Source organism: Megalops cyprinoides, chromosome 7 (assembly GCF_013368585.1).
Source record: "Megalops cyprinoides isolate fMegCyp1 chromosome 7, fMegCyp1.pri, whole genome shotgun sequence".
Classification (NCBI taxonomy): Eukaryota; Metazoa; Chordata; class Actinopteri; order Elopiformes; family Megalopidae; genus Megalops; species Megalops cyprinoides.
The window spans coordinates 4,874,296-4,899,204 of NC_050589.1; the positions used below are offsets into that span (position 1 = coordinate 4,874,296).

General features: G+C 45.6%; 1 protein-coding gene across 5 annotated transcripts in view; it reads right to left on the bottom strand.

Moving 5' to 3' along the window:
• The window catches only part of prkcz (protein kinase C, zeta), a 133,518-nt gene that overhangs the window by 38,623 nt on the left and 69,986 nt on the right, over positions 1-24,909 (bottom strand). For 4 of the 5 annotated variants that reach the window (XM_036534010.1, XM_036534011.1, XM_036534014.1 and 1 more), the window contains one exon: positions 6,326-6,411. In XM_036534010.1, the coding sequence (XP_036389903.1) occupies positions 6,326-6,411 (86 nt within the window). Of the gene's footprint in view, positions 1-6,325; positions 6,412-19,795; positions 20,397-24,909 lie in introns of those variants that run through there. The other variant, XM_036534012.1, reaches the window with a different exon arrangement.

Sequence of the window (24,909 nt, forward strand, 5' to 3'; positions counted from 1 at the left end):
GCCTTGGCTTGGCGATGGGCCATGGAAATATGTGCTGTAAACTGCCTGTAAACACTGGCCACATCACAATGCTGGGACGAACCTCTCCTCGTGCTGGCACAAAGGGACCATTGTTCCGCCTCTCGCCCCTGTAGAGTGACACACACGTGTCTCAACCTCAGTCCCGAAAACAATGGTGGCACAAGCGGCCTGCTCCTCGCTCTCAGGGAGAAGTGAATGGAGCCCCGCTCGCTGTCCCTGCCACAGAGAGCTCCCTTTGACTGTAAACTTTCCCCTGGAGACATGCCGTGTAGTAGCCCTCCGCACGCGCCCGGAATAACAAGCACACAGAGTCCCTGAGCAAACGCAACATTCTCCTGCCCTATCTAACCGCACAGTCTCACCATTCAGCCCCGTTAAAAACGTAAAGATCTGCAGAGGGGCAGAAAGCGTCAGACAGCCGAGGTTTGTTCAGAGAACAAATCCTTCCCCTGCCCACCGGATGTGCTGATTGACAGCTGACCTCAATCTGCGCTGGCCGCGTTCTGTTGCGGGACAAAGAGCCGGCTGGCACACAGGAGGGGCGCGGAGAGGGGAGAGGCTGCAGCCACTATCGATCTCGATGACGGACGGCGCGTGGATGCTGGGAAACGGCTTCGGTCAATCCGGCCCCAGTAATAAGCTGTCCGCCCAGCCCCGACCACAGAGCCTCTCATCTCGGGCAGCTGTAAAGATCCCCATGGATTTCAGAAAAGTCATGTTGCGATGACATCGGCGCAGCTGCCCGTAATGAATCCCTGATCATTCTTCCCGATTCTCCCATAGAAGACTTCAAGGAAAGCTTTGTCTGACACTGACTCATGAGATTAATGTATGCCAGAGTTCACCCGTGTGATTAATTGCACCTGACTGAGTTCACAGAGGTCAAGAACCCTGTCTAAATGTGTCAGTTTGCTTCCAAATAACAGCACACAGTTGTAAACTGCAGAAGCTAATCATGGCCTTGTCAGTATTTGGATGTAAGACATCCAAATAAGATGTTGCAGCTGCTACTGACCACAGGGGGGCACCCTTTTGGGTTTAGTTGCCATTTTCTGGCCTGGCTGGCCCAGCTCACCAGAAATCTCCCTCACTTGGTAACCATGAGATTCTGCAAGGCATCTTCATAGATATATGTTATATTTAACACATGTTAAAGATGAAACTATTATTGCTCTTCCACTGCACTGCATTTTGCACCATGGGACCCCAGTCTGTGTATGAATTCGGAGTAAACATTTTTCTCCTTAAATGACTGCTCTCTGAGCCTCAATGGCAACATGCAGGCCAGTACATTGAGGATAGCCTACTGGATGATGCAATGCAAAGCAACAGCAAGAGATCTTGGTTCACCCTTCCAAAGAGAGACTTTCGATATATTCACATTTCAGCCACAAATATGTTCTGCCATTAGGAGGCTGTTGTTGTATGGCATATGCTCCACTGCACGAGGGTGCTTTCGATACACTGTTACTGTATCATCAATATCATTGTCATTCTCATTGTCAGTGTATTAATTCTATTATGTTGCCTACTGCCACTAACACCACAGAACTACAACTTCTACTGCTCCTCCTCCTGCTCTGATGTCCCAGGGTTTCTATTGAATTCCAGTGACATCAGTGATCTCCCCCTACCTCACTGATCTCTTTGCAGTGCCAGATCAATAACGTACCATTGTGTAATCACAATCTCTCATCAGACATTAAGCAGAATGACAAGTAAAATCCATGCCTGACTGTTTTCACTCATAGCACAGCCCGTCTGCTTAACACTTGGAATCAATGCCCAAACATCTGCCTCTCTCCTCCTTAAACCTACTTCAATGACACCCCCACAACACAAACACACACACAATCACACGCACACACACACACACGTATGGTTGTGAAACAATGCGGACAGGAAGGTGGGAGGGTGCGTTGTCGTGCCTCAGCCTTCTGAAGGTGGCCCTGTTCTGACAGCACTGAATGGAACTGTGTGGGCCTAAAGGTTCCGGAACTAACTTGGAGACGTCAAACCTTAAGTCACAGAACAGAGGCAGAATGAGGCTTTCTGTGGGAGTCGCACACGGGAAAAAAAAAAAAGCCTGTAGGAACGTTCCCTCACAGCACCTTTCACCGGCGGTCCCAAAACTCAAGTGGGTCTCAGCAGCTGAAGGAGCTGAAAACTGGGCAAAGCTCAGCTGTATCTACATAACATTAACTTCATCTCAAAAGCGACTCCATAACATTACGTGAAGCTGTAATTTGACACCAGTTACTGTCGAACGGACAACTATGTAAATATTATTTTAAGCGCAACTAGGTGTTCTGTCCAAATAGAATGTAATTCTGGCCCAACCAATGAGCTCAAATCTCTTCATCCTTAAAAACTGTGTTGAGACCTTGATTTGCTGGAACTAATACTGTGATGTAACATATTCCATTAGATACCTGAGAAACACTTAGACTTAAACACAAGACTTATCTGTCTGCACAAACACTAAAAATGTCTTACCTAGTCCACACTGTTTCTTCATTTCTAAAAGAAGTTATTTTTCAAAGAAACAAAAGCTGCAGTATGCAGGCGTTGGAAAGGGCTAGCCCTCTTCCCTTATGCAATTCTCCAGGCTGGTCACAGCTGGTGGTTTGACTGTTAATGAGTTGGTTAATTAATCATTTTGAAATCCAGCACACTCAGAGCTGGCCTCCCTTATCCTTCTATTTACTCTCCAACAGATGTTTCTTTATCTATTTTTAACTGATCCAATGATGTGGGGCAAAGACTACTCCATGCACTTAGCACCCCTTGCACAGGGAGCTAACTAAGCAGGAGACATTTCCATTTTTTTATTTTGCAGATGCAATTTTTTTAAGCAACCAAAAGGGTTTCAGATAATTATCTTCATGTGTAAACTTTAATAGTGTGCAGAGGCAAAAGCTTCAGGTTCAGGTGTTAATCCAGTAATTAACATTTCTCTCTTAAAAAGTGCACCATTAGTTCACCTAACATACTCAGGTTGATAATGGACTTTAGTTATGTTTCAGAAATGCACACTAAAAATAAGGAGCACTTAAACTTACATAATCTGCCGAATAAACAGGGATTAAAAACTGAACAGGAGCGAAAAGGTCTTGCAAAACAATGAGCACTAACACATTTAAATGCTACCCTGGTAAAGCACCTTAAATGAACTGGTTTCAAAGTTGCTGCCAGTCACTTCACCAGATATTCTAGCATTCTCCTAATGAACAAGGCACACACTACAGGGCCATTTAAACTAGAGAAGCGAGTCAATCATTATCATTTTAAGGCTGATTCCAACATACGATGTTCCCTCTCCACCATCTAATTAACACCACATTCATTTCTGCTCTCTGGTCTTTTTTAGCAAACAAGGCATTTTGGAGCCAGAAATGTGTTTAACTTGTCATCAGCTACCCTCAGGCCACCTACATAGCCAGGGGAATGCTGGGAAAAAAAATACTGTCACGACTAAAGATACCTCATAGACAGGTTCATATCCCACCCCTCTTTGATTGCTTCCCTGCACTGCTGAGGAGCACAGCAACAGCAACATTGTTAAAAATAGATAATAAAAAAAAAAATGAAAAAAAGACATGATAAGGCTTGATGAAAAATAGACCTCGTCTTCCTTTATTCCAGCGACAGACAGACCCTGACAGTGACTGCATTCTCAGGCATTTTCAGAGCTGAATTTGCTCTTTTTTCCACAGCGGTGTTTGTTTTTTATTTGCTGTCGCAGTAACTGGGGGAGGAAAAAAAAAAGTTACAGCGCTGATCTTAACATCAGTTGACTCGACACAGTACCACTTCAGAGGGGGGAGAGAGACTGAGGGACAGGCAGGCATCAGTGTGCAGTGGGTAGGACTGATCCCTCCCCCCACCCCAACCAAACCCCCCCGCATCCGTGGTCCCTTCTCCTAAACACATTCAATTCTATCTCATAAGCAGAGCGTGAAGGCTTCTACGCTACCTCACATGAACTTCCATCACTGAAGGAAGAGGGAGAGATGAAAAATATTCCTGACTCGTTTGTGAATCAGTCAAGCACAGGGTATAATGTACCAGCACTGCAAATAAATCTCCCAGAAACAGAGCCATGCGATCGAGTCATGGACATGCCAGTCCTATGTTGTCCGCACATTTGCTTTCGAAATAGCACTTCTAAACTATGAGCTCAGGAGAAAAGTGGATGTTTGTATTATACTTTTCATTCATTTATTTTTCATCTACACCCTTTACTTAAGAATCTGTAAGAGGTTGATTCTTCAAATATTGAGAATGATGATAAACAAACAATTTTCTATTTAAATGTTGTAACACCCTTCAGCACTAAAGCCTTCAGGTTCGGAAAGCATAAATTACCATTTTCTTCAGTGGCAGTATGGAAATCTATTGTTAACTTAACAACATAATATAACAATATAATAACATTATAATAACTTCAAAATCAACCTGCTGAGGAAATGCATCCAAGTGCATGGTGAAAGACATTTTCAGACTACACATCTAACTTCTCAAAAAATAATCTTCACATGACTGTTTTCTCATCATAAAGCTATTATTCATTAAGCAGGAAGGTACATAGAGAGTTAATCTTCTTATATTCTTACATGTTGCCCATTTTTTTTGAAGTGTTTCTCTTTCATGAGTCTTGAAAGACAGTTTCTTTTATGTTTGGGGGCATTTTCAATGTTTCTCAAAAATGAAATTCTTACTTTCTCATTCTGACAGAATTTGATATTAAAGCGAGAAAGTAAGAAAATCATTTCTACACATTTCCACTGGTCCTTAGTATGAGTTATTGCAACTATTCTGAGCCCGTATCTGACTGCAGCTCATTTTCAACAGGAGCGAGGGCAGCATCAAGCTAAGACAACATCTCTCACTCAAGAGCGTTGCTGGTGACAAAGTGGATGGCATCTTCAACCACAAAATGAGAAAAAAAAAATTTCAAAAAGTCCTGTTTAAAAAAACACTCTCAAGTACTATATTAAAAGGCATTCCTTAGTGAGATAGGCTATTTGATTATATAATCCTACGGAACAAATAACCTGGTATTAATCTGTGGTTGATTGATGATTCTGCTGAATAAGCACACTGATGCATACTCCAACCCCCCGTTCAGTCTGAAACAGGCAATGAGACCACATCCCAGACAGACAGTCTGGATGCAACCTGAAACAAGTCCACCAACGGCTGCATCCTGCCCCGGTTCCCTCCAGCATCCTCACGGCTGAGGTCTCACACACAAAACAAATACGACCAGCTTTCCAGTACTGAGGAAATGTTTAAGGGCATCCTCAAAAGCTTTCCTTTCCCGGGCTGGGATTAAGGAACTCTCAAAATACAACATGACAAACACCCACAAAAGTACACAGCTAAATACATTCACAGTGTTGTCTTATACTTTTGATATATTGTAAGCTACCAATAAGAACACAAATCCCTTATAATACTATCCCATGTAATCCCATATTATACTAGCTCATCTGGCATCGAGCGGGCTTGCACCATGTTACATGGCCAGAGTCTCTTGGAAGAAGTCCGTGAAAGAAACACTCAAAGCGCGGAAAACAGTACTTTATGAGAAAATGAGACCCAGCTCCATCTGCACAGCCATCAGACATCATCCTGGAGCCCCACACCCTGACTCATGCTTCCTTGCACCGCAGCAGGCGTTTGGGAGCTGGGTGTAACAGCATTAGCCCCTGTGCGTGCCCACCCTGCCCACCCCAGCCCAGTACACAGGGCAGGGCTCCCAGCACAAAGAGCGTCAGCTCCCCTCTCTCCTCCTCCTCATCCCAAATCAACGGTCCAGAAACTGCGCTCCTCCAGGGCAGCGTGTGGTGAGGAGCGGGGCACGGAAGGGGAAAATGTAGGCCAGGGGAAAGCAGGCGTGAAACTCGTCGTCTACTCCTGAATAATGCACCAGAATCCTGACGCTCTGACGGCGTCTGACTGGCCGCTCAATGATTTTGCATCCGCTATCCACCCATGTAGTAATACTACTAAGGTAATACTACAAAACACAACACCACATCATTTGTGTGCCATGACCCCCCCCCCCCCCCCCCCCCCCACACACACACACACACACACACACACACACACACACACACACACACACACACAAACACAAACACAAACACAAACACACACACACCCGCACATACACACATACACACACAAACACACACACACACACTTCCTTTACAAAGCATGCACACACATACTGTTTACCATTCCCCGATGTGCAGCAAAAAGTAACTGCCCCCTGCTCTCCCATCACAGTACTCACCCTGTTAAACCGCTTGGCCTGGAAAAGGTGCCCATTCACTCTGTACAGCTTCCTCCATCTTCTGGCCCCACGGCGGTAGATCGATTCTAGGAGAGAGACGAAATAGTTGTACAGGAGCAGCATAGCGGAAAGCTGGGCCCAGAGGCTGGGGTGAGGTGAACGGAGGAAGAGGACTATGGGGGGGGGTGGGGGGGTACAAATATTCCTCAAAAATCTGAGAAAGTGGTGAAGTGAGGCCAGAGCCCTGGCAGTTCTCGCCCCTACAGCAAGCACTCTGAAGACTCGGCCAGAGAGAGGTGGAGAAGGATGCCAGACTCCAGCAAGACACGCATGCACTCTTGTTGCCTCTCCCCTTTCTCTCCCTCCGTCTCCCCTTCCCCCTCCCTCCCTCTCTTTCTCTCTCTCTCCCTCCCCTCTCTCTCTCTCAGTTACTCTCCCTCTCCCTCCCCACGTGATCCTAATCTCATTACTGTACTACTTCCCAATGTCTGAGAGCTGCGCAGCGCAGGTTAGACAGGGAAGGTGTCCGCTATTTATAGCCCTGTGTAGTGGTAGCAAATGAGGATCTGTGACGACGCTGGCACAAAGCCCAGGTGTATTTTTGTCACCCCAATAGAGAGCGCACCCAGCAGATACCATATCATCAGGGTCTCTCTACTCGCAATGTTCCAGCCTGACAAAGCAGCTCTCTGACAATGCAGAGATTACATTATCTAGGAGCAGGACCTTTCAACAGGAGAGAAGAATGCACTCCCCACCTTCACATCAATAAACTTCTAACACTTTCCACAGATAAGACACCGATGCTGTGACATCTCCTTTAAACTACTTAAAGCAAGCTTTTATCCCCCCAGTGTGGAAATAATAGGTAATAATAAGAGTAAGATCAAAGACATTCAGTTTTTAACATCCTCAGGAGAGACCACACAAAAACCCTAAAGAGATACCAATCCTGCCTGTGCATTAAGGTGATCAACCAAACTGGCCGAATCAAATTAACTCTGCACTGGTGATTATGAGCTAATTAGCATATATAACACCTGACAACTGAATGTTCAAGGAAAAGAAAAGGAGACTTCGGAAAAAAAAACAAAGAAGACCAGAAGTGCTCACCGTGACAACTTAGACCAGTGCAGCCTGAAAAACAACATAACAAGACTACAGTGGAATCAGATTACATGATTTTGATCCGGCAATCAGGGAGACAATGCATATGACTCAGCTGCCACAGGTCATAGTCTGCCCACGACGGAAAGGCACAGGCCGGCCCAGAGCACAGGCCCCTTCAGCTAAATAAAAACACAGGCGGGAGAGGCACCGCCCAGCGGATCTGCCACCTCAGCTTTGCCACCTGTCACGCCACCGCAGCGCTCAGATGCGAGGGGACGGAGTGCACCTTTCGGTGCGGAAGGAGGGGGTGGGCCCGCAGTCGCCCGGGCCACCGAGGAGCCGTCTGCGAGCACCTCCATCCCTCCTACTCACTCTCCCCCCCTCATCTCCCAGGGGCACTGGCAGGAGACGTCACGTGACCTGGCTGGTGCGCCGGCCCCTGCAGTGGGCAGAGGTCGTCCCTTGAATCCCGTAAAGATGTGGATGTTTAAAATATTCATCGCAAAAAAAGATAATATTCTCCCCCTGCCAACCTCGAGCACTGCACCCGCCACTGCTGCTGACGCTGCAGTTATCTAAACATGAGCTTAATGCTTTCAGCTTATAAAATTATAATGTATTTCGTATTAAATTGTCTTTAGCTGCACTGCAAGAAGGATCCTCTTAGGCACCTTGAAACAGAAAGCTCTTTTGTAGCATTATTTATGCTGTCCAGTTGATATTTAGCTTGTCATGAAATTATCATTTTTAAATCAAATTACAACCATCAATGGCTTTGTCAGAGATTTGCAGTTTTCACTTTCCAGTTATAGCTGTTGCATATCTTTCTCTGTTGCATGACTGGTTAGCTTACTCATTTCATTACTTTTCATTACTACGCACTGTAAATACCAAGCTAAAATTCAGGTGTATTAAGTAAACTGACAGCTGGCTATAAAATGCAAGCTACACAGCAAGATGCATAATTCATTTACCAGTGTGTATTTTATGAGCAATGCCACATGCATATCCATCATTCTCAGCCCAGACCACCTTAATCCTGCAATGGGGGTTGGTCTAGCTTGGTAACTGCAACAATACACTTTCGCTCTCAGACTGGGAGAGTGAACTGTTCTGAACTGAATCCATGTGGTTTTGTTGCTCTAGTGTGAAAACCCCTGAAGACACTTGACCAACGAACACTTTCATACTAAATCATTTGCTGCATCTATGCCTTTGACTGTCCTTTGGGAAGCATTAAAAATAATCCACAAGGTGTCTGTTGCTGCTTCCTTTCATTTGTCTTTTTACCAAAAATGTCCTCTCCCCCCGGGTAGATAGAATGCAAAAATTACATATTGTGTATCCACAGCTGAGAGTGACACAAGGACACCTATTCATCTCATAGAACAGAAGAAGAAAATTTGTCAAACTTCCTCTGACTCTACTCTTCTTCTGAATTTACATTCAATACCTGTCTGTCTGTAAATATTTGTTTGGGGTTAACCTGAGGTCTAACACAGACAATAATACACATAACCACTTCTGCAACACAGCTAAATAAACCCCCCTTGGCTTTGTGACAAGGCATTGATGATTACATGACTGACTAAGATTTTGGTTATTCTAAAAAAAAAAAAAAAAAAAACGGTTTACAGAAACTGCCGACCACTCAATCAACCCCAGCCGACACTGTGGGATCAGCTTCCCCATGTCTTTCATAAAGGCAGGGTTGTGTAATGCAAGGCCAGGCAGAATGAATACTGAAATGAGGGGAGGTTAATGAGTGGGCTGCTAGCAAGCACCTCAGGACCCTGCAAGCAGTGGGAGTTTCTAAGCAACCTGCTCCCTGTTCTGCAGTGTGTGAGAGGGCACACGTACAACACGTGCACACGCACGCACACACACAGCGCATGTACATACACACACACACACACACACACAATACATACACGGATACACACATACCCACATGCATGCATGCACAAGGCGCATACGCATACATGCGCAATAAAACATACACACGCCCATACATGCACAAATACACAGAGAAACATACACACACACACTCATACACACATACAGTAAACAACACATGCTCACTCGCACAAGCGTTTGGAATCCAAATGTTCATGTTATAGACAGCCATTGAAAAATCAACAAAGAAAACCTTTCACATATTTAAGGTTACGTATTTCACCTAAACTTCCCATGGATTGGAATTTACAGTAAGTGGAACTGTAACTGAAAAAGGAATCTGAAACGGGAACCGGAATTGAAATTTAAGCTGGAATTGAAACTTGAGGAACTGTAACTATTGTGGAATAAATGAGGGAAAAAAAAGAATCCAGCTGAGTGAATTGATCTATGGGAGGAATTTAATTTGCACTGTGAATAAATAAAAAGTAAATTTGATTAGCTCAAAAATTAAGCTTTGCACCCAACTAACAAAGCATAGCTGACGTAACACTCCATGCACAGCATAGCAACCTGAAACAGTTGTCAGAAAATAAAGTATTTATTGCTGAGCACTGTGAAATAAGTTGACTTCAGAACATTACACTGAAGTGAGTCTGACATTTTCCACATGCATGAAGCCCAGGGGCAAAGCCTGGACTGTTTTACCCATTAGTGTCACAGGGACCTTCAATTCCTTTCTCCAGTTATAATTCAATCACTCAGCCCACAGCATGTTCCAAATTGAACATTTTCCTGGGTGACTTCCTCTGATTGGTGCAAATACAGAGCTGACAGACTCAGACACAAACAGTGTGCATCGGTGATATTTTGCTAGAATTGCATTACATTATTGTCATTTAGCAGACGTTCTTATCCAGAGCGACTTACATACTGCAGGTTGCAATTGTTTACGTTTCCCATTTATACAGCTAGGCATTTACTGAGACAATTCTGGGTTAAGTACCTTGCCCACGGGTACAACAGCAGTGCCCCGGCGGGGAATCGAACCAGCAACCTTTCGGTTATGAGCACTGTTCCTTACCACTATGCTACACTGCCGCCTGAACTTCGTATATCTGTTACAAATGAACAGCAGGTGCTCTACACAGAGCTGTGACGAAGGGATCAGGGACTTGTGAGAAGTCAAAGGGTGAGAACAGTGCCAGTGAGGAACATCCCTTATCAGGCCATTACTGACGTCTGTCTCACTGATGGGACCCTGGACCAGCTGAGGGTAACAGCTAAAGAGAGAGAATATCTAAATGGCATCTGACTTTAACTGAAAGGAGCACATACAAACAGCTCAAATCATCATTTTGCATTATTGCCATCCTCAGTAAGACTGCATTCTTTCAAGAAATTGCTTTTCAACTTGAATAGCTGTCAGAAGAAAGCAAATGGGCAAAAACAAGACAAAGCTGGACACGAAGTCCGTTTGAATGTTGGAATAAATATGGAAGGCATATGAGACAGTCCTTGGAGTAGGTGGTGGTAGAACTAGGCTGAAAAAACCTGACAAACAACCAAAGACATGTATTTAGTAAACCATACACATGTCACCTGCAAAGCAACAGTCTACTAAACTGTGTCGATGTGAAATGCCATGTCGGACTTATCTCTTAGAACAGGTAGCCGAAGCTGGGGAAAAAAACCCTCACAGCTGGCAGAGAACTGTCCGTTCCCCCCTTCCTGCCGAGCCCTAATCCTGGCACGAGCTTTAATTGGCTTCGCCCGTTGTCGTGAGAACGAGTCATGGCAACAGCGGCGGCGGGCGCCCTGACTCTGTTTCTCCAGTTTATAATTCAATCACTCAGCCTCGGAGGCCTCAGACTCGCATCCCCCCCCCCCCCCCCCCCCCCCGGCCCGCCGAGTCTGAGGGGTGCGGCAGGCGTGCGCGCTGGGCTCCGTTCCGCTGTTGCCATGGCAACCCGGGCCCGTCGGAGACGGCCGGCGATAATGAAGGAATCCTGTATCCAACGCCCACACCTCTTCCCCGAAACAAAATAAACACATGGGGGGGGGACTCTGCCGTCCTCCGCCGTTATTAATGATGGTTAACGGAGGGCATCCGAAAACAGACTACCTCGATATGGAGGCATCCCTGCAGAGCACGTGATTAAATCGACAGAGATTTTTTTCCCCCAGTCCTGCGCAGCACCGCTCTCCTGCTGGACGTGGGAAGATGTGCTTTGTTTCACCAGGGAACACTCTGTGAGTAACGCTACAGTACTGCCTTTCAGTCCTTGCGTACTGTAGCACATAAGATGAACGATCTTTAGTCCTAAGATAATAAGCAGCTGTACCATTTCGACTGGGGAGATGAATCACTGAGCCCATTGTCTCTATGCATCCATACGTCTTTTGTACTGACTAGACTTTGGTAGTTAAAGCTCCACCTCTGAAACCCCCGTAGGCATTGCGAACTGTATTAAAGTACTGAAACACTGAAGTAAAGACACAAAAGATCTAAATATATGAATACAGATTGCAGGTGAGAACAAAAAAAAAAGAGTCTCGACTTGAGAGAGAAGTCTAAAAGTCCGAGTCAGGGTAATTTACTGTGTCCCTCATAAAAGCCGAACTGGCAGTAATTCGGCTACATTTAATTCTGTTGTCTCTGTGGACTGGTTTGTACAGCTCCACTTTTCACTGCCATTTGTCCAAAGGACTCCCGTTGCCATGGAATGCTTTGTGTCTCATCTTACATGTAAGCCCCATTTGAAGCAAAAAGGCCAGTGACCCTTCGTTAGCATTAATTACGGGCGTTCGTCTCCACCCCTCCGCTAATCGAGGGGTGTTTGGCTGTCGAGGTGTTTGCCTCAGTCAAACACAATGCCTTTGACGAGCGGCTCCTTTTCCTCCGTGCGCAAAGACAAGCTAATTAAAGAGGAAAGGGCTCCGCTCCTCAAGGTAGCCATCTTTTTGAATCGCGGTCTAATCCTGTTAACTTCTGGCCCCCGCGGGGGAATAGAGGGTGCAAATCAAGAGGATCCGTTGCCATGGCTACCCCAATTTCTCTCAATTTTTTTCCCTCTCCATGGTGCTGGCAGGAAGCAAGCACATGTACCGCTGCAACTGAGCACATGCATCTCTCTCCCCCGCATCCCATGGTCACTTCTCTGTCGGTGAGAGCTTTACTCCCATGCCTACTCTAATGGCCGTGTCGCACTACAGGTAGGCGGAAACAGCGCATCCACTCTGGCCGTTTGGGTTTTGTGCTGGAGAGGCACGCTCAACACCGGAGCGAATAGCAGGGTGAATCACAACATGAATCATGTCTTCTTTTCTGTGTTAAATTTTTAAATTTCAACCCTCCGAAAGCATCAGATTATTCCTTTTCAGGGGGCAGTAAGACACCCAGCGGGGTGAAATTAGACATTTTCAGCTCCATTTCTTGAAAAGACGAGCATAAAAATATTTTGGCGTTCAATATAATACTGCTAATAACGATAATGTGCAAAGGATGTATAACATTCAAATGTTTTCCTTGCATCAATGGCTAAACAAAGATGCTCCTTTTTCCTGCTTGCTGATGCTGCTTTCTCCTGCCGCTACAACCAAGTATGACCTCCACACAACCCCAAGCCTCCATCAGCACGTGTCCCTGGAGCTCACATGATGAAAACACGCTCTGAGAATTCTGGTAACAAGGGGTGTCACTACACACTGACTGATCTCCCAACGTACACAAGCACGCACCATCAGATTCAAATCGCTAACCTACCGATGAAAACGCCCTCAGGCTGGAGCAGATCCTACATTTGTGGGCTGGGTTAGATAAATAAAACTGAAGAAGGGCCCGATTTTAAAGAATAATAAAACGATTTAGCCTCGGGGCTAGACACAGCCCCTGGCTCACTTCCTCGGCCACCGAGCGCCAACGCTACCACCTCCACAGAAACAAAGCCCTGGCTCACAAAGCATCTGGCCGACATTTTTACAAAACACAAAACTGAAACCAGAGAGAAAATGACGTTAGCTCTTGTGGTTGAAGGGTAGAATGACTTCATTTTGTGTCATTTTTTGAGAAATATACTGGCAGCCATCTAATACATATCAAGTTACGTAATGTGTTGCGGCTGAGAGATGCAGTAAAGGGCTCTAGAGTCAACAACGAGGTGAGTGGGGTGGGAACAAGAGGACGAATGAGCCTTTGTAGGTCCTCAGTTGGTAGGTGAATGCCATCATTTCTGTCCATCCTCTGATCAACAGCACAGAGTCTTTGTGCACACAGAAGGGGGGTCTCCGTGTACAGACTGAAGAGCTCTATCTTTTTAAATGTATTTGCCTAGCAGAGGCCCTTATTTACATTTACCAAAGCTATTGGGCTTGAAGGCCTTACTAAAAAGTATGGCAGCCCCGCACATGGGAATCAAACCAACAACATTTGGGTTACAAGCCGTGTAACTTAACTTTACGCCAGACCGCTAGCCCCCATTGGTCTCTATCCCCAGTCCTCCAGACACTGCTTCACCCCTGTGTAACAGCAATGTGCCCTCTTTCCAAACTGCCCCAGAGTTCCAGTCTTAGCAAGTCAGGCTGCTAATCTGTGACAAATGCAATGTTTGTTATTGGTGATGTTTTTAAAAAGGCAGAAAACCCCGAAAATCTGTGCATTCAAAATCCAGCCGAGTCAGCGGAGTCTCAGGGAAGGTGCTCCCATCATAAACTGTTGCCATGAGAGTCGTGTTGCATGAGAAACATTACACACAGTAACAGAAACACAGCCACATGTCACTTCCACACAGACAGCCCAGAGGACTTCAGAACACAGCCGGAAACAGCCCACGTACTGTACCAACATAATTCAACAGCAACTTTGGTGTGAGCAAAGACTGAAGGCATTAAGGCCTGGCTTGCCACGTACCACTCACCGTTCCCCTGTAACATTACGCAGCGAAAATGCTGACCTCCAACCACAATCCCCTGGGCAGAATTAGTGTTGCAACGCCCCATTTTCTCAGCTCAGAGCTGACAAAGGAAAGGCACGCAGAGGGGGGGTGTGCGGTGGGAGGGCAGAGAGACACATTCAAGATGGCGTCGCTTTCGGCAAGACGCAAGAATACTGCACCTGAGGAGTCGTGGAGCAACGCAAAAAATCCAGCCATCTTTAATTCCGGAGAGACAGGGCACTGCGGCTGAAGGTCCTGCAGTTGTCGGAGAGGACCCGCCGGACTACAAAGCCGCTTATTTTCTAGAGCACCAGAAAGTTCAAACTTTTTGGGGGCAGGACGTTTGCGCAGGACTGAGTCACTTCCATACATTGTTGCGCCAGCTTGCAGGAAGATGATAAACACAACACCACTCCCACGTCAGGCGAACCCCTGCTGGGAGCATGGAGACAGTGTGGGAGAGGATCTGCAGTGAGGGATTGTGGGATAGGGCCTGTGTATGGGCAAATATCCAGTGCAACGCACTGGAATTTAAGCCGAAAAGCAAACCAATAAATGTCCACTTGAAGCGATTTGTGCTCATTGTGAGAGTTGGATTAGGAAACCTTAAAGTAGGATTTGTCAGAGCAGGCTACAGTGAAAGTGGATTATGTGAAACAATATAGACAACAGATCTTCAAAACATGATCATAAGAATATGATTTGGGTAAAGGAATCACTACGTGTAATATACCCCGCAGCTGGCTTTTAGCACCAAAAATACAGACTGAAGCGAAGATGTTCCTGCAGCTACTGGACCTTTTTTGAAGTTATTGTCATATAAGTTACAGTTGATAATTCCTATTAGATTTTAAAGGGGTTGGGGAAAAAGTTTCAGTATTTTTTTCATTGAGAAATATCAAGTTACTGCAGATTAATATGAAAGGAATCCATGTTGTAGCCTTCAGGGACTCGGACAAGTTTGGAAATGTGCCTTTGTTCTCGCTGAAAACCCTTAAATTAAAAAGTTAATTGAGAAATATTTTACACTTCAACTGAGCAAACAGGCCAGTTCATTTCCGTTGCTTAGCGCACGCAACTCTGAAGGTAAAATCGAGTAATTCCTAATTTAACAGTGCTCATCTTGACAGTAGAAATTTTGCATAGAATAGGCGTCTCACAATTCACTGAGATATGAAAGAGCAAAACAGAAATGGCATACTAAGGAGCGTGAGAGCATGCATTTGATTTTGAGGGCCTGAGGACATCACAAAAACGGCAACAGCTCGTTCCCTGCCCTCCCCAGCTCCTGCAGAGACTGCAAGGCTGCAGTGATGTAACAGGCTTTCACGTGGGCGAAAGAATATCACTGTAACGCACATGAAGCGTGTGGGTTCCCCTGGACCCCGGTCAACACATCCCTGTGAGCTGATGAGTCAGCCAATCGGAACGTGGCATGACAAGCCGCCCCTTTCACCAGCTGAAAGTACGGTTTTTGGAGGGGGTGCTCGACAGATCGGCGCGACTCTCGACACCGGAGGCCGCGCTGCATAGCGACCGGACAGATCTTGGCGGCTGGGGACTGCCTTGCTATTGCATGCTGCAAACTTGCTAGATGATGTTGGTGACAGTGCTGATCCTGAGTCAGTGTGTCTAGGGTGCAGTGTTGCTACAGTGCAAGTCATAACAGGTCTGGGGTCAGAACACCGTGACCTACCCCGCTCTAGCTCCCTGGCATTTGCAGCACACACACAGAGCCCGCTGATTCTGACTTCGCCTCCCTGGAGGTTGAAGAAGACTAACCGACCAATCCAGTCAATCCTTCAATGCGGAGGTATTCCACTCTCCCTGACTTGCTGGTATCAAAGAAATCCTGCAAGGCTACCAGCATGATGGATATGATTTGCGATCGAGTCTAACATTGAAATGTCCATGGCTGTCAGTTCTGTGAGGTTTCAGTCCCTCAGGGAAGCAGAAGAACCATCACAGCCACAGAGTTTTGCATCTGTGAGATAAGCTGACAAAGCCTTTTCGCTCTTTAATGGCACTCATCATCCGCAGAATTTAAGACCAAGCCAAAGAAATGAACAATAATTCTGTAGCAGCCTGTGATGACCGTAAGAGGATTAAAAAAGCTCAAGTCACATCAGAGGACTGTTCAGGTTTCCATGGTGATAACCCGAGGCCAACACCCACTGAGGACAAATGATTAGGTCATGTCTCATTTCAAAACCCCACCAATAATGATGTCAGAAGTTCTGCTGTGATCTTTTCAGGACTGGCTGTTGCTGCAGTGTATCTGGACTAGAAAAGTAAGGGAAATAGGCTAGGTGAACGTGCTTCTGATTCTCCTCCAAACCACAGCAATCCCTACTGACTGAACCACAAGGTACATCAGACTAAATAAAGAACTGAACAAAACAAAATGTTTTGAATAAAGAGCCTCCTTCCTGGATGTCATGCCACGGACATTTCTAACCTCATTCATAAATTATTATTACCATGAATTCCTTACTATACACCCTTATTCAGGGTGACAAAAACACTATGCATACTATCCAATTATACAGCTGGACCTTCACTAAAGAAGCTGATATACTTTGTTCCACCTAAGATCTGAACCAGCAACCTCCTGACTGCAAGTCCAATCATGCCTTACTGCCGTGCTGCACTCCATAATCAGGACTGCTTCCTGTGTTCTGAGCGGAGGATGACAGTTCATGTCTAATCACATTTCCCTTTTCCAGCTCTGTTCTGTTCTTTGATGAAAGAACTGTAACAGGGACAGCCCCGGGCATGACCGTATGGCACCATTACAAACTTTAAGATAACTTTTTTTTTTTTTTGGGTCATCTTCCCACATCTCCTACAGAGTGTGCACTGCCATGTGACTCCAGTAGAAATTAATTAGCGGGTTTCTTTGCTTTAAGGAACCACAGCGTCTTATGTAATTACTGTCCTTAATTAGCGCGTATGGTTGGAATGATCAATGAGATGTTAGTCCTGTTCTCCTGGTCGCATGGAAGGCAAGCCCACCTCTTTCTGCTTTCAAGAGCAGTCAAGCTGCAGAAGGTCTCTGTCAGGCCACTGAGCACGCAGCCTTCACACCTCTCTCTCTCCTCGATGATTAACACAGTCTGATAATGAATGAGGAATGATTTCCCAATGCATTCACAAGAGGAGGACTTGACGCGCGAGAGACTGCGCATTGACGGGCAGTCTATTCACCTTCAATTAAACTTGATCAGATACAGAAAGGACTTTGGGGAGGAGGCTCGGACAACATTTGGGTAGGAAAGCTGGCTTCGGATACAGTTCCAGCATTAAAATAGTGAGTTAAAATGTTAGTTTTGACCTTGAAAGTCTCTCTCCAACACAGACGGGCAGATAGGAGCAGTTCCTGCCACCGATCCACAGATGCTCTTGTCAACATCCAACCCGTGTCCAGTGTGGGAAGACACAAGCCTCTTCACACTCCAGCATGGAGCGAGCACCATGGGGCAGCCTGCATGCTCTGGGCTTACATAACCAACGGGGGGGGGGGGGGGGGGGGGGGGATACAGTTCCAGAGAGGGCGTAGCTCTGTGCTTCCTTCCCTTTGTGATTTTGTGAGAAAAGCAGGTTGGGAAGCAGTGAAAGCGGAGGGCCAAAACCGGAAAACAGCCCCGCTGACGGTCTGGCTTCAGGCATAAACAGACAGGAACACACTTCCCAGCAGGGGATTCTGGGATTGATCTATTACACTTCCAGGAAATGCACTGAGAAAGTCATATCCTCTGCCCTCATTAGATAGCTACACTGTGTGTCCTAATTAAAAAAAAAAACTATACAATTATCTGTACCTGGGCAATGAAGAAGTGTTAAACAACTCCCTTTTGTTGCTGCCTGCCGTTTGGTCTGGCCTGCATTTGTAAATCAATTTAATGACTTCCATCGACCTCATTCTGTGCTCCCCGATAAGTTAATCCCATTGCCCTCATTTGATTTCCTGTTCCGTCAAACTGAGACGAGATGTCAGATTTCCGTGCGAGGCATATGAGATTGGGGCATATACATGAGCCACTGCTTGGACAATCACAACCACTGGCAACAGAACTCAGGGACCTAATGCCAAGCTGCTCAACTTGGTCCAAATCCGTCCCCGCTCAGAAAGGGGAGAGAGCTAATATTCTCTGTGATCAGATATGCACCAGAAGCAACAGTACATACATAAAAAGTATTCATGAGAGCATAAATTTACTTTGTTCATCATCACCATTAAACCAAAGTCTGACTGCTAGACTGCTTTCTCTGAAACGGAGTCTGGCGAAAGTCTTCAAGAAGTATAAGAGTGTCTGTGTTCGAGGTGATCACCGGAAGAAAAAAAAATCCATGACAAAGAGGTGTGGCACAAAAGGGTGATGCTTCCTCAGAGAGCTGCATGGAAGTGGACGAAAAGAATTTGTTTAAGAAGTAACAAAGACAGCTGCCAAAGGAGCAGCCATGGTACTGGTGGATGTTAATTACCTCGTCAGATTGAGGGCACACTTTGATCTGTAACAAACAAGCTCAGCTCAAGCCGGTTGGCCCTGAGGAAACACTTCATCAATAGCGATAAAACAGAGCGATCTTGAGCTGTTCAAGCCTGTACCCCTAAAACTGTAGGAAGCGTAATATGTGCATACATAAAAGAAATATGAGGATGACCCAGATAACATCCACATTTCAGGGGAAAACTTCAAAAGATGATTTCAAACAGGCACATCACAATTAAACATACGCACCCACACACCCACACAGAACGGCACAGAGTCTAAATGGTAGTAACACGATGCATCCATATCTGTAAGTTCCGCAATGGTAAAATTGTCCACACAGGACAGGAAAAGCCAGAAAGCATCTCTCAAATGTGCAGACAGCTAGCCACCAGACAGTTATGGAGAGCCAGTCCTGTCCACCATTGTCAAAAACATAAAAAAGGATCACTATTTAGAGACCGCGACCCCAATGCGTCACTCACTCTCACAGACACAGGTCTGAACACAGAAATCCATCGCACCAGGCAATGATCCATACGTTGCTCCTTTCATGCCTTTAAGTACAGTATGACTCGCCCCATACTGAACAACTTAGCTAAGCTGACAACTGATGCTGCAATAAAATGATATATATATACACAAGTAAAAATACAATTCATTTGCATTGCTCCCGTCTTGACATTGTCACAAAGGAAAGAATAGTGAGCTCTGATTTAATTGCCCTACAACAGTCCAACAAATGCAAGTCTCGGGAGAGCAGTATATACAGCAGCAGTGAGCGGTCCCTCACTCCCAGCTTAAGACCTGAAAAGATGCTTAGGAAACTATGCCTGTTCGGAACGGGCGCAAACCCAGCTCCGGAGCAGAACAATACAGGGGGGAAACGCTATACAACGCACTCTGCCAAACTAGCACCATGCACTGCGTGCGCGACCGCACGGGGTGGGTGGGTCGGGGGGGGGGAACAAAAATCACCTGTCTCCGGAGCCCGCCGTTCCCTCTACAACACGCAGCGGAAATGGAGAAGGCAGTACCTTTCAGGCGCAGATAGAAGAGAAGGGTGAGCAGCATCACTCGGGCGTCGGGGCAGCGCCTGGTTCACCGCTCACAGCCGTGCTCTCATCCTCACACGAGCGCTCTCCTCACGCGCTTCGCTGCCTGTCCTCCCCTTCCCGAGCTGCCTCTCAGCGGCCGTCTAACAGGCAGACATTTCTCCAGCTCCGGTCCCCGCTCCGAGCATGCTCAGTCCTCCCCCCCCCTTCCCCAGCCAACCCCCCGTGCTGAGGGAATTTCTTCTCTTTTTTTCACCCCCCCCTTTCCTGAGCTGTGGAGAAACGGCCTCTCAGGATGCCAGCTCCGTTTCTTTGTTAAACTGATTTATTTAGCCGTGCTCATGCACGGTAGCGGGTTTGCTTATGCGCTCCTGCAGAACGGAGGAGAGCCGAGATCTTGGGGGGGGGGTCAGTGGGCTGCAATGCTAGAAACCTCCCACTAGATGGCACACCTGGACTTTGATACTGCGACAACCTCTCAGTCGGGAGCCAGTGTTAACATATGTCTTTCTAAATTGAGGGTACAGGAGCTATTTTTAGAAGACTGAACATAATGACACTTATCCAATGGGTGGGGGCTGGGAATGTAGTTTTTCAGACTCCCTCCCATTTTATCTTTTCTAATTTCCTCCTTGTGACCAAACAGTGACTCCCGTGCCCTCTTCCCACATGCTTATTGAGGTCACCACAGTGGATTCAACAACCTGGACCAAAATGGACCACATGAACAGCCTGTTATTGATAGGAGTTTAACCCCTGCAGTAGGAATGCCAACACAGCTCCCGGAGAGACTTTTACAGTGGTGAAGATACACTGAGACAGCCAGGAAACCACTTGAGATACAGACATAAAGGTAATCCCTTCAGGCATTAACGGCACATGAAAGATAAGGAGGAGAGAACTTCCAAACACGCCTGGTATTCTGGAAGCCCAAAAATCCTGACCTGCTGTCAGCTTATCAGCTATCCCCTTCACAACAGACTGCAGCACAGAAACCTTTGCTTACTTGAGATACGTGCTCAGACCTGACAGGCAACACATTCTCCACAGTCAGGTGGGTTTGCGGTGTTTCACTGTTTATTTTTAGAGAGAACACATTTGCCGTTTTTCATGCAAGTGTTTAAAAGCCTTGCATTCCAGAAGGCGGCGAGATGCACTAATGTGGGCTTTTCATCACTTTTGTTGATTAGGTAACGACAGGCGCCTTGTCAGGAAAGTTAAAAAACAGTGCAAGAAAAAAAAAAAAAAAAACATAGCGGACGCGATGGTGTTTTCACAGAGACAAGGGTGACAGAAGCCTTCCCATCGAGTGAGGGAGGTAGCTGTGAAGAAGGCGCTTTAAATAGAAAGGAGAGGAAACAGGGATAGCGGGGTGACACCAACGCAGAGAGCTGGGTACAGAAGGTAACACAGTTCTCTGCAAGGCTAAAGAACTAAAACTCTTCCAAACTAACTTGGAGCATCTGTGTATGATGGGTGAGGGGGTTTGACAGACCTCAGCTTTGGACTGGCGGAGTTTACCTCAGGAAGGACTGCAAACAGCCCCAAAACGCGTTCTTGCTGAGAATTTCAGATGAGGGCAATTTGTCAGAAAAAAAAGTATCAATTTGGCAGCAAAGAGAAACAAAGAAAAGAAGGATTGGCGCTTGATACAGGCTGTCACACACATAAACCCACTCACAAATTCAGAGGCACACAGGCACCTACTCTCTCACACACACACACACACACACACACACAGATGGACGTAGGCATGAACAAAAAGAAATGCCACCTTTGGCACCATAAACCCTGGCGCCAGTTGGCTGCACCCTTTTTTGCAGCATGAAGCAGAAAGATTTCCCTCTTATATTCAAACTGCTAATGTTGCAATGCCATGGAGGTTGTGCAAGCAGTTTCCAAACACCAGCACAGTCAGAGCAGAGCCTCCCTGCTCAAAACAAAGACTTTTTATCAGCAATGTTGACCAAAGACCAAACTCAAATCTTTAAGTACACATAAACATGCACACACACACACACACACACACACACACACACACACACACACACACCTACAGTTCATATAACAGGTTATCACGATCATATTTATTAGTCATCCAAGACAGGTTGTGCAAAGGGTTGCTCATTCAGTTATCTGAACCTTTCCAGTGAATATCTGGCCATAATACGAAATGTGGATAATATGTAGAATGTTACCACTGTCAGTCACCCCGGATAAGGACATCTGCTAGGTAAATAAAGAATGTAACATCTGCTTACCTTCTTTCTACACATGAAATGCGCAACAGATTTCAACCAAACATGTCTGATGAATTGACAAACTTAATTTGACTATAGATGGTATCCATGGATTCCATGACATAAACCGCACGGTGTATGTCAAGCCAAATATGTGTTTCTTTATGTGTTTCTTATAATAATGTACTTGTTTGCAACTGAATTGAACTTATTATTATATTGTGCTCGTGAAAATGTGTCATTTTTTGCCTGAATTAATCCACATGAAGCTACAGCCTGCAGGAAAGGAAATGAAATGCAGCGTGGGAAAACACGACAGTCACCTATGTTATGATGAAGAATAAGGAAATACACAAATACATTATAAGATTTCCTTTCTTCTCTGCATGCCAAATATGTATGACATCTGCCAGGAGGGCTATCTACAGCAAACCAAGGGGTAAACAGTTTCCTGGAACACATGTGGGGTCAAAGGTGAGGTTGGCAATCTCGAGCTATGCCAATCTGGCATGCTACATTACAGTTCCGGCCAAAACAGGCTGAAAGGTTATGACCATTAAAACACCCTTTCCTTTCCTTTTTTTTTCTTTGAACCATTTGTTTGCAACCCCTGTCTGTGCTGTTTAAAAAATGAAAATGCGTTTATCTTAAAAAGGGAACACAATGTAGCAAATAAAAACAAAAGAGGGTTCAACTACATGGTCAAACACTCCTCTGGCTTCACATGTTGGAAACATGTCCCACTAATTACAGCAGATTCCACCCAACAGGTGACAGCTAAACCTTGATGAAGTGAGCACAAAAACACAGACATTAATAATGCTCTCGCCTCTCTCCTGCTCTCAATTAATTCAGTCCACTTACAGCGGCTTTGCAACAGCTGTTCAGCAATTCTCAGATGCAACTGCTGCAACTTAAATAAGCTTCGATTTGGTAAATACATTTCTCAAAGTCCCCTCCTATCCTCACGTCTGATATCAAAAATACCAGAGGATCATGAAGGACAACCATTTTCTTGATTTAATACCTACTCCAACCAGTATTGCTTGTTACTGCTCAATTAGCTGATGATTAAGGGAAGATGGATTACCAACATTAGGTGATATACAGAACAATGCCACAGCCATGTGCTAAAGTGTGAAAATATCCATCATTTTAAATGGACAACATTATTTTGCAGTATTTATATGTGCCTAACAGAGTCCCTGTTCCAGAGCACCTTACATGGAATATATATCATCCTTTTATACAGGCAATATTTACTCAGGCTGTGCAGGTTAACTACCTTGCTCAAGGGTACAACAGCAATGCTCCATCTCAGAATTGAAAACGCAACCTTTGCATTACGAGGTACGCTCTTTCCAACTGTGCCCCACTGCTGACACAATAAAAATGAAATAGAAAGAGAAGTATTCAGTGAAACATTTCTGCTATTCCTGGCAGTCATTGACAGACAAAACTGGAACTAAATGTATTTTCATCAACTCAAGACCTGTATTCTGCACTGACTCACTTCAAGGTAGTTTCGAGCATGGACACTGAAGTCCAAAATCTGCATTTGTGTCATGAATATGTCAGCGCAATCTTTCTTCTGAAAGAACCATAGAATTGATCCAATTAGTGTCATGCAAAGAGACAAATGTCAAAACTAACTCAAAATCAACGACCTTAACTATAATTTATTCCAATGATTTTGTCTGGCCTGCTTATCTTCCACTATGCAACTGATAACTATACAAGATGTGCTTATGCAGCTCAGACAGACAACAACATGTGTAATATCAGCATAATTACACTGTCAAGACCTGTAGAAGTAAATGAAGTCATTGCGGGCCTGACGCCAGGCCAAAACTGATCCCAGGTCAGTATCAAGACTGAGTCCACCCAGTGTCTGTATGCCAGTATGAAAGGATGCTTAATGTCTACCCGGGAATCCTCCTTCCTGCCAGTGTTCAAAGCTAAAGGCAGGCAAGAGCAAAGTTCTGTGATGCAGCGCAAAGCCCAGCTCAAGCAGCGCTGGGTCAGGATGCTCCTGTCCACAAGGAAACTGATGAAAGGCAATCCACCTGTGTTCTTCCCCAACCGGAAGGCCGTTGCACTCACCATGAACTGTGAGGAATGGTCTGCAGGTCTGCAACGATCCTGCAAAAAGCCTCAACGGTCAGGCAAAGCATGACAACAGTGTCCGCAGCAAAGCCCCTGCGGGCTTAGGAAGAGCGCTGCATGCAATACAACGCCAGTAGCACGCCCTCCCGGATCCATATTCAATGCTTTCAGTGCTGCTAGCCTCTCTGATCACGGCCCACAATGCACAGCGGCATGTTGATGAAACTCAAGCGTGCCTGCTGGAAATGCTTCACACGTCATTTAACCTTGGAATTTAAAGTCATTGAGGAAAAATCCATTTTAGCACCGGCGTGAAAAAAAAATACAGTGCCGTGCATCCGAATGGAGGTCTGGCTTAAAATGAAACACTGACACAACCCTTTGGGAAGAGATTGCTGCAATCCACAAGGCTGGCTACATGAAACGCAATACATGTGGGGCTCGCTCACAAGATTCACTTGAAATTTAAAGCAAAGAGCTCTGAGGCAAACCAAGAACAAGACCTCTGAGTAACTCTTAACTCGAAAACAAACCCCTCTATAAAAGGATTTCCATCTTGCCCTTCACACTTAATAAATAAATAACTGAAACAGCCAGGCCTCAAAGAGAGGTAATGGATGCTCAGACACTGGCAATAAGCAGTAAAATGGGTTAACCAGGATTTTTGTGTAGAACTGGATGCACTGTACCTCATGTGGCAGAGAGGACAACAACGTTTGCAGGTATCAAATATTGAGGAGTGCACACCTG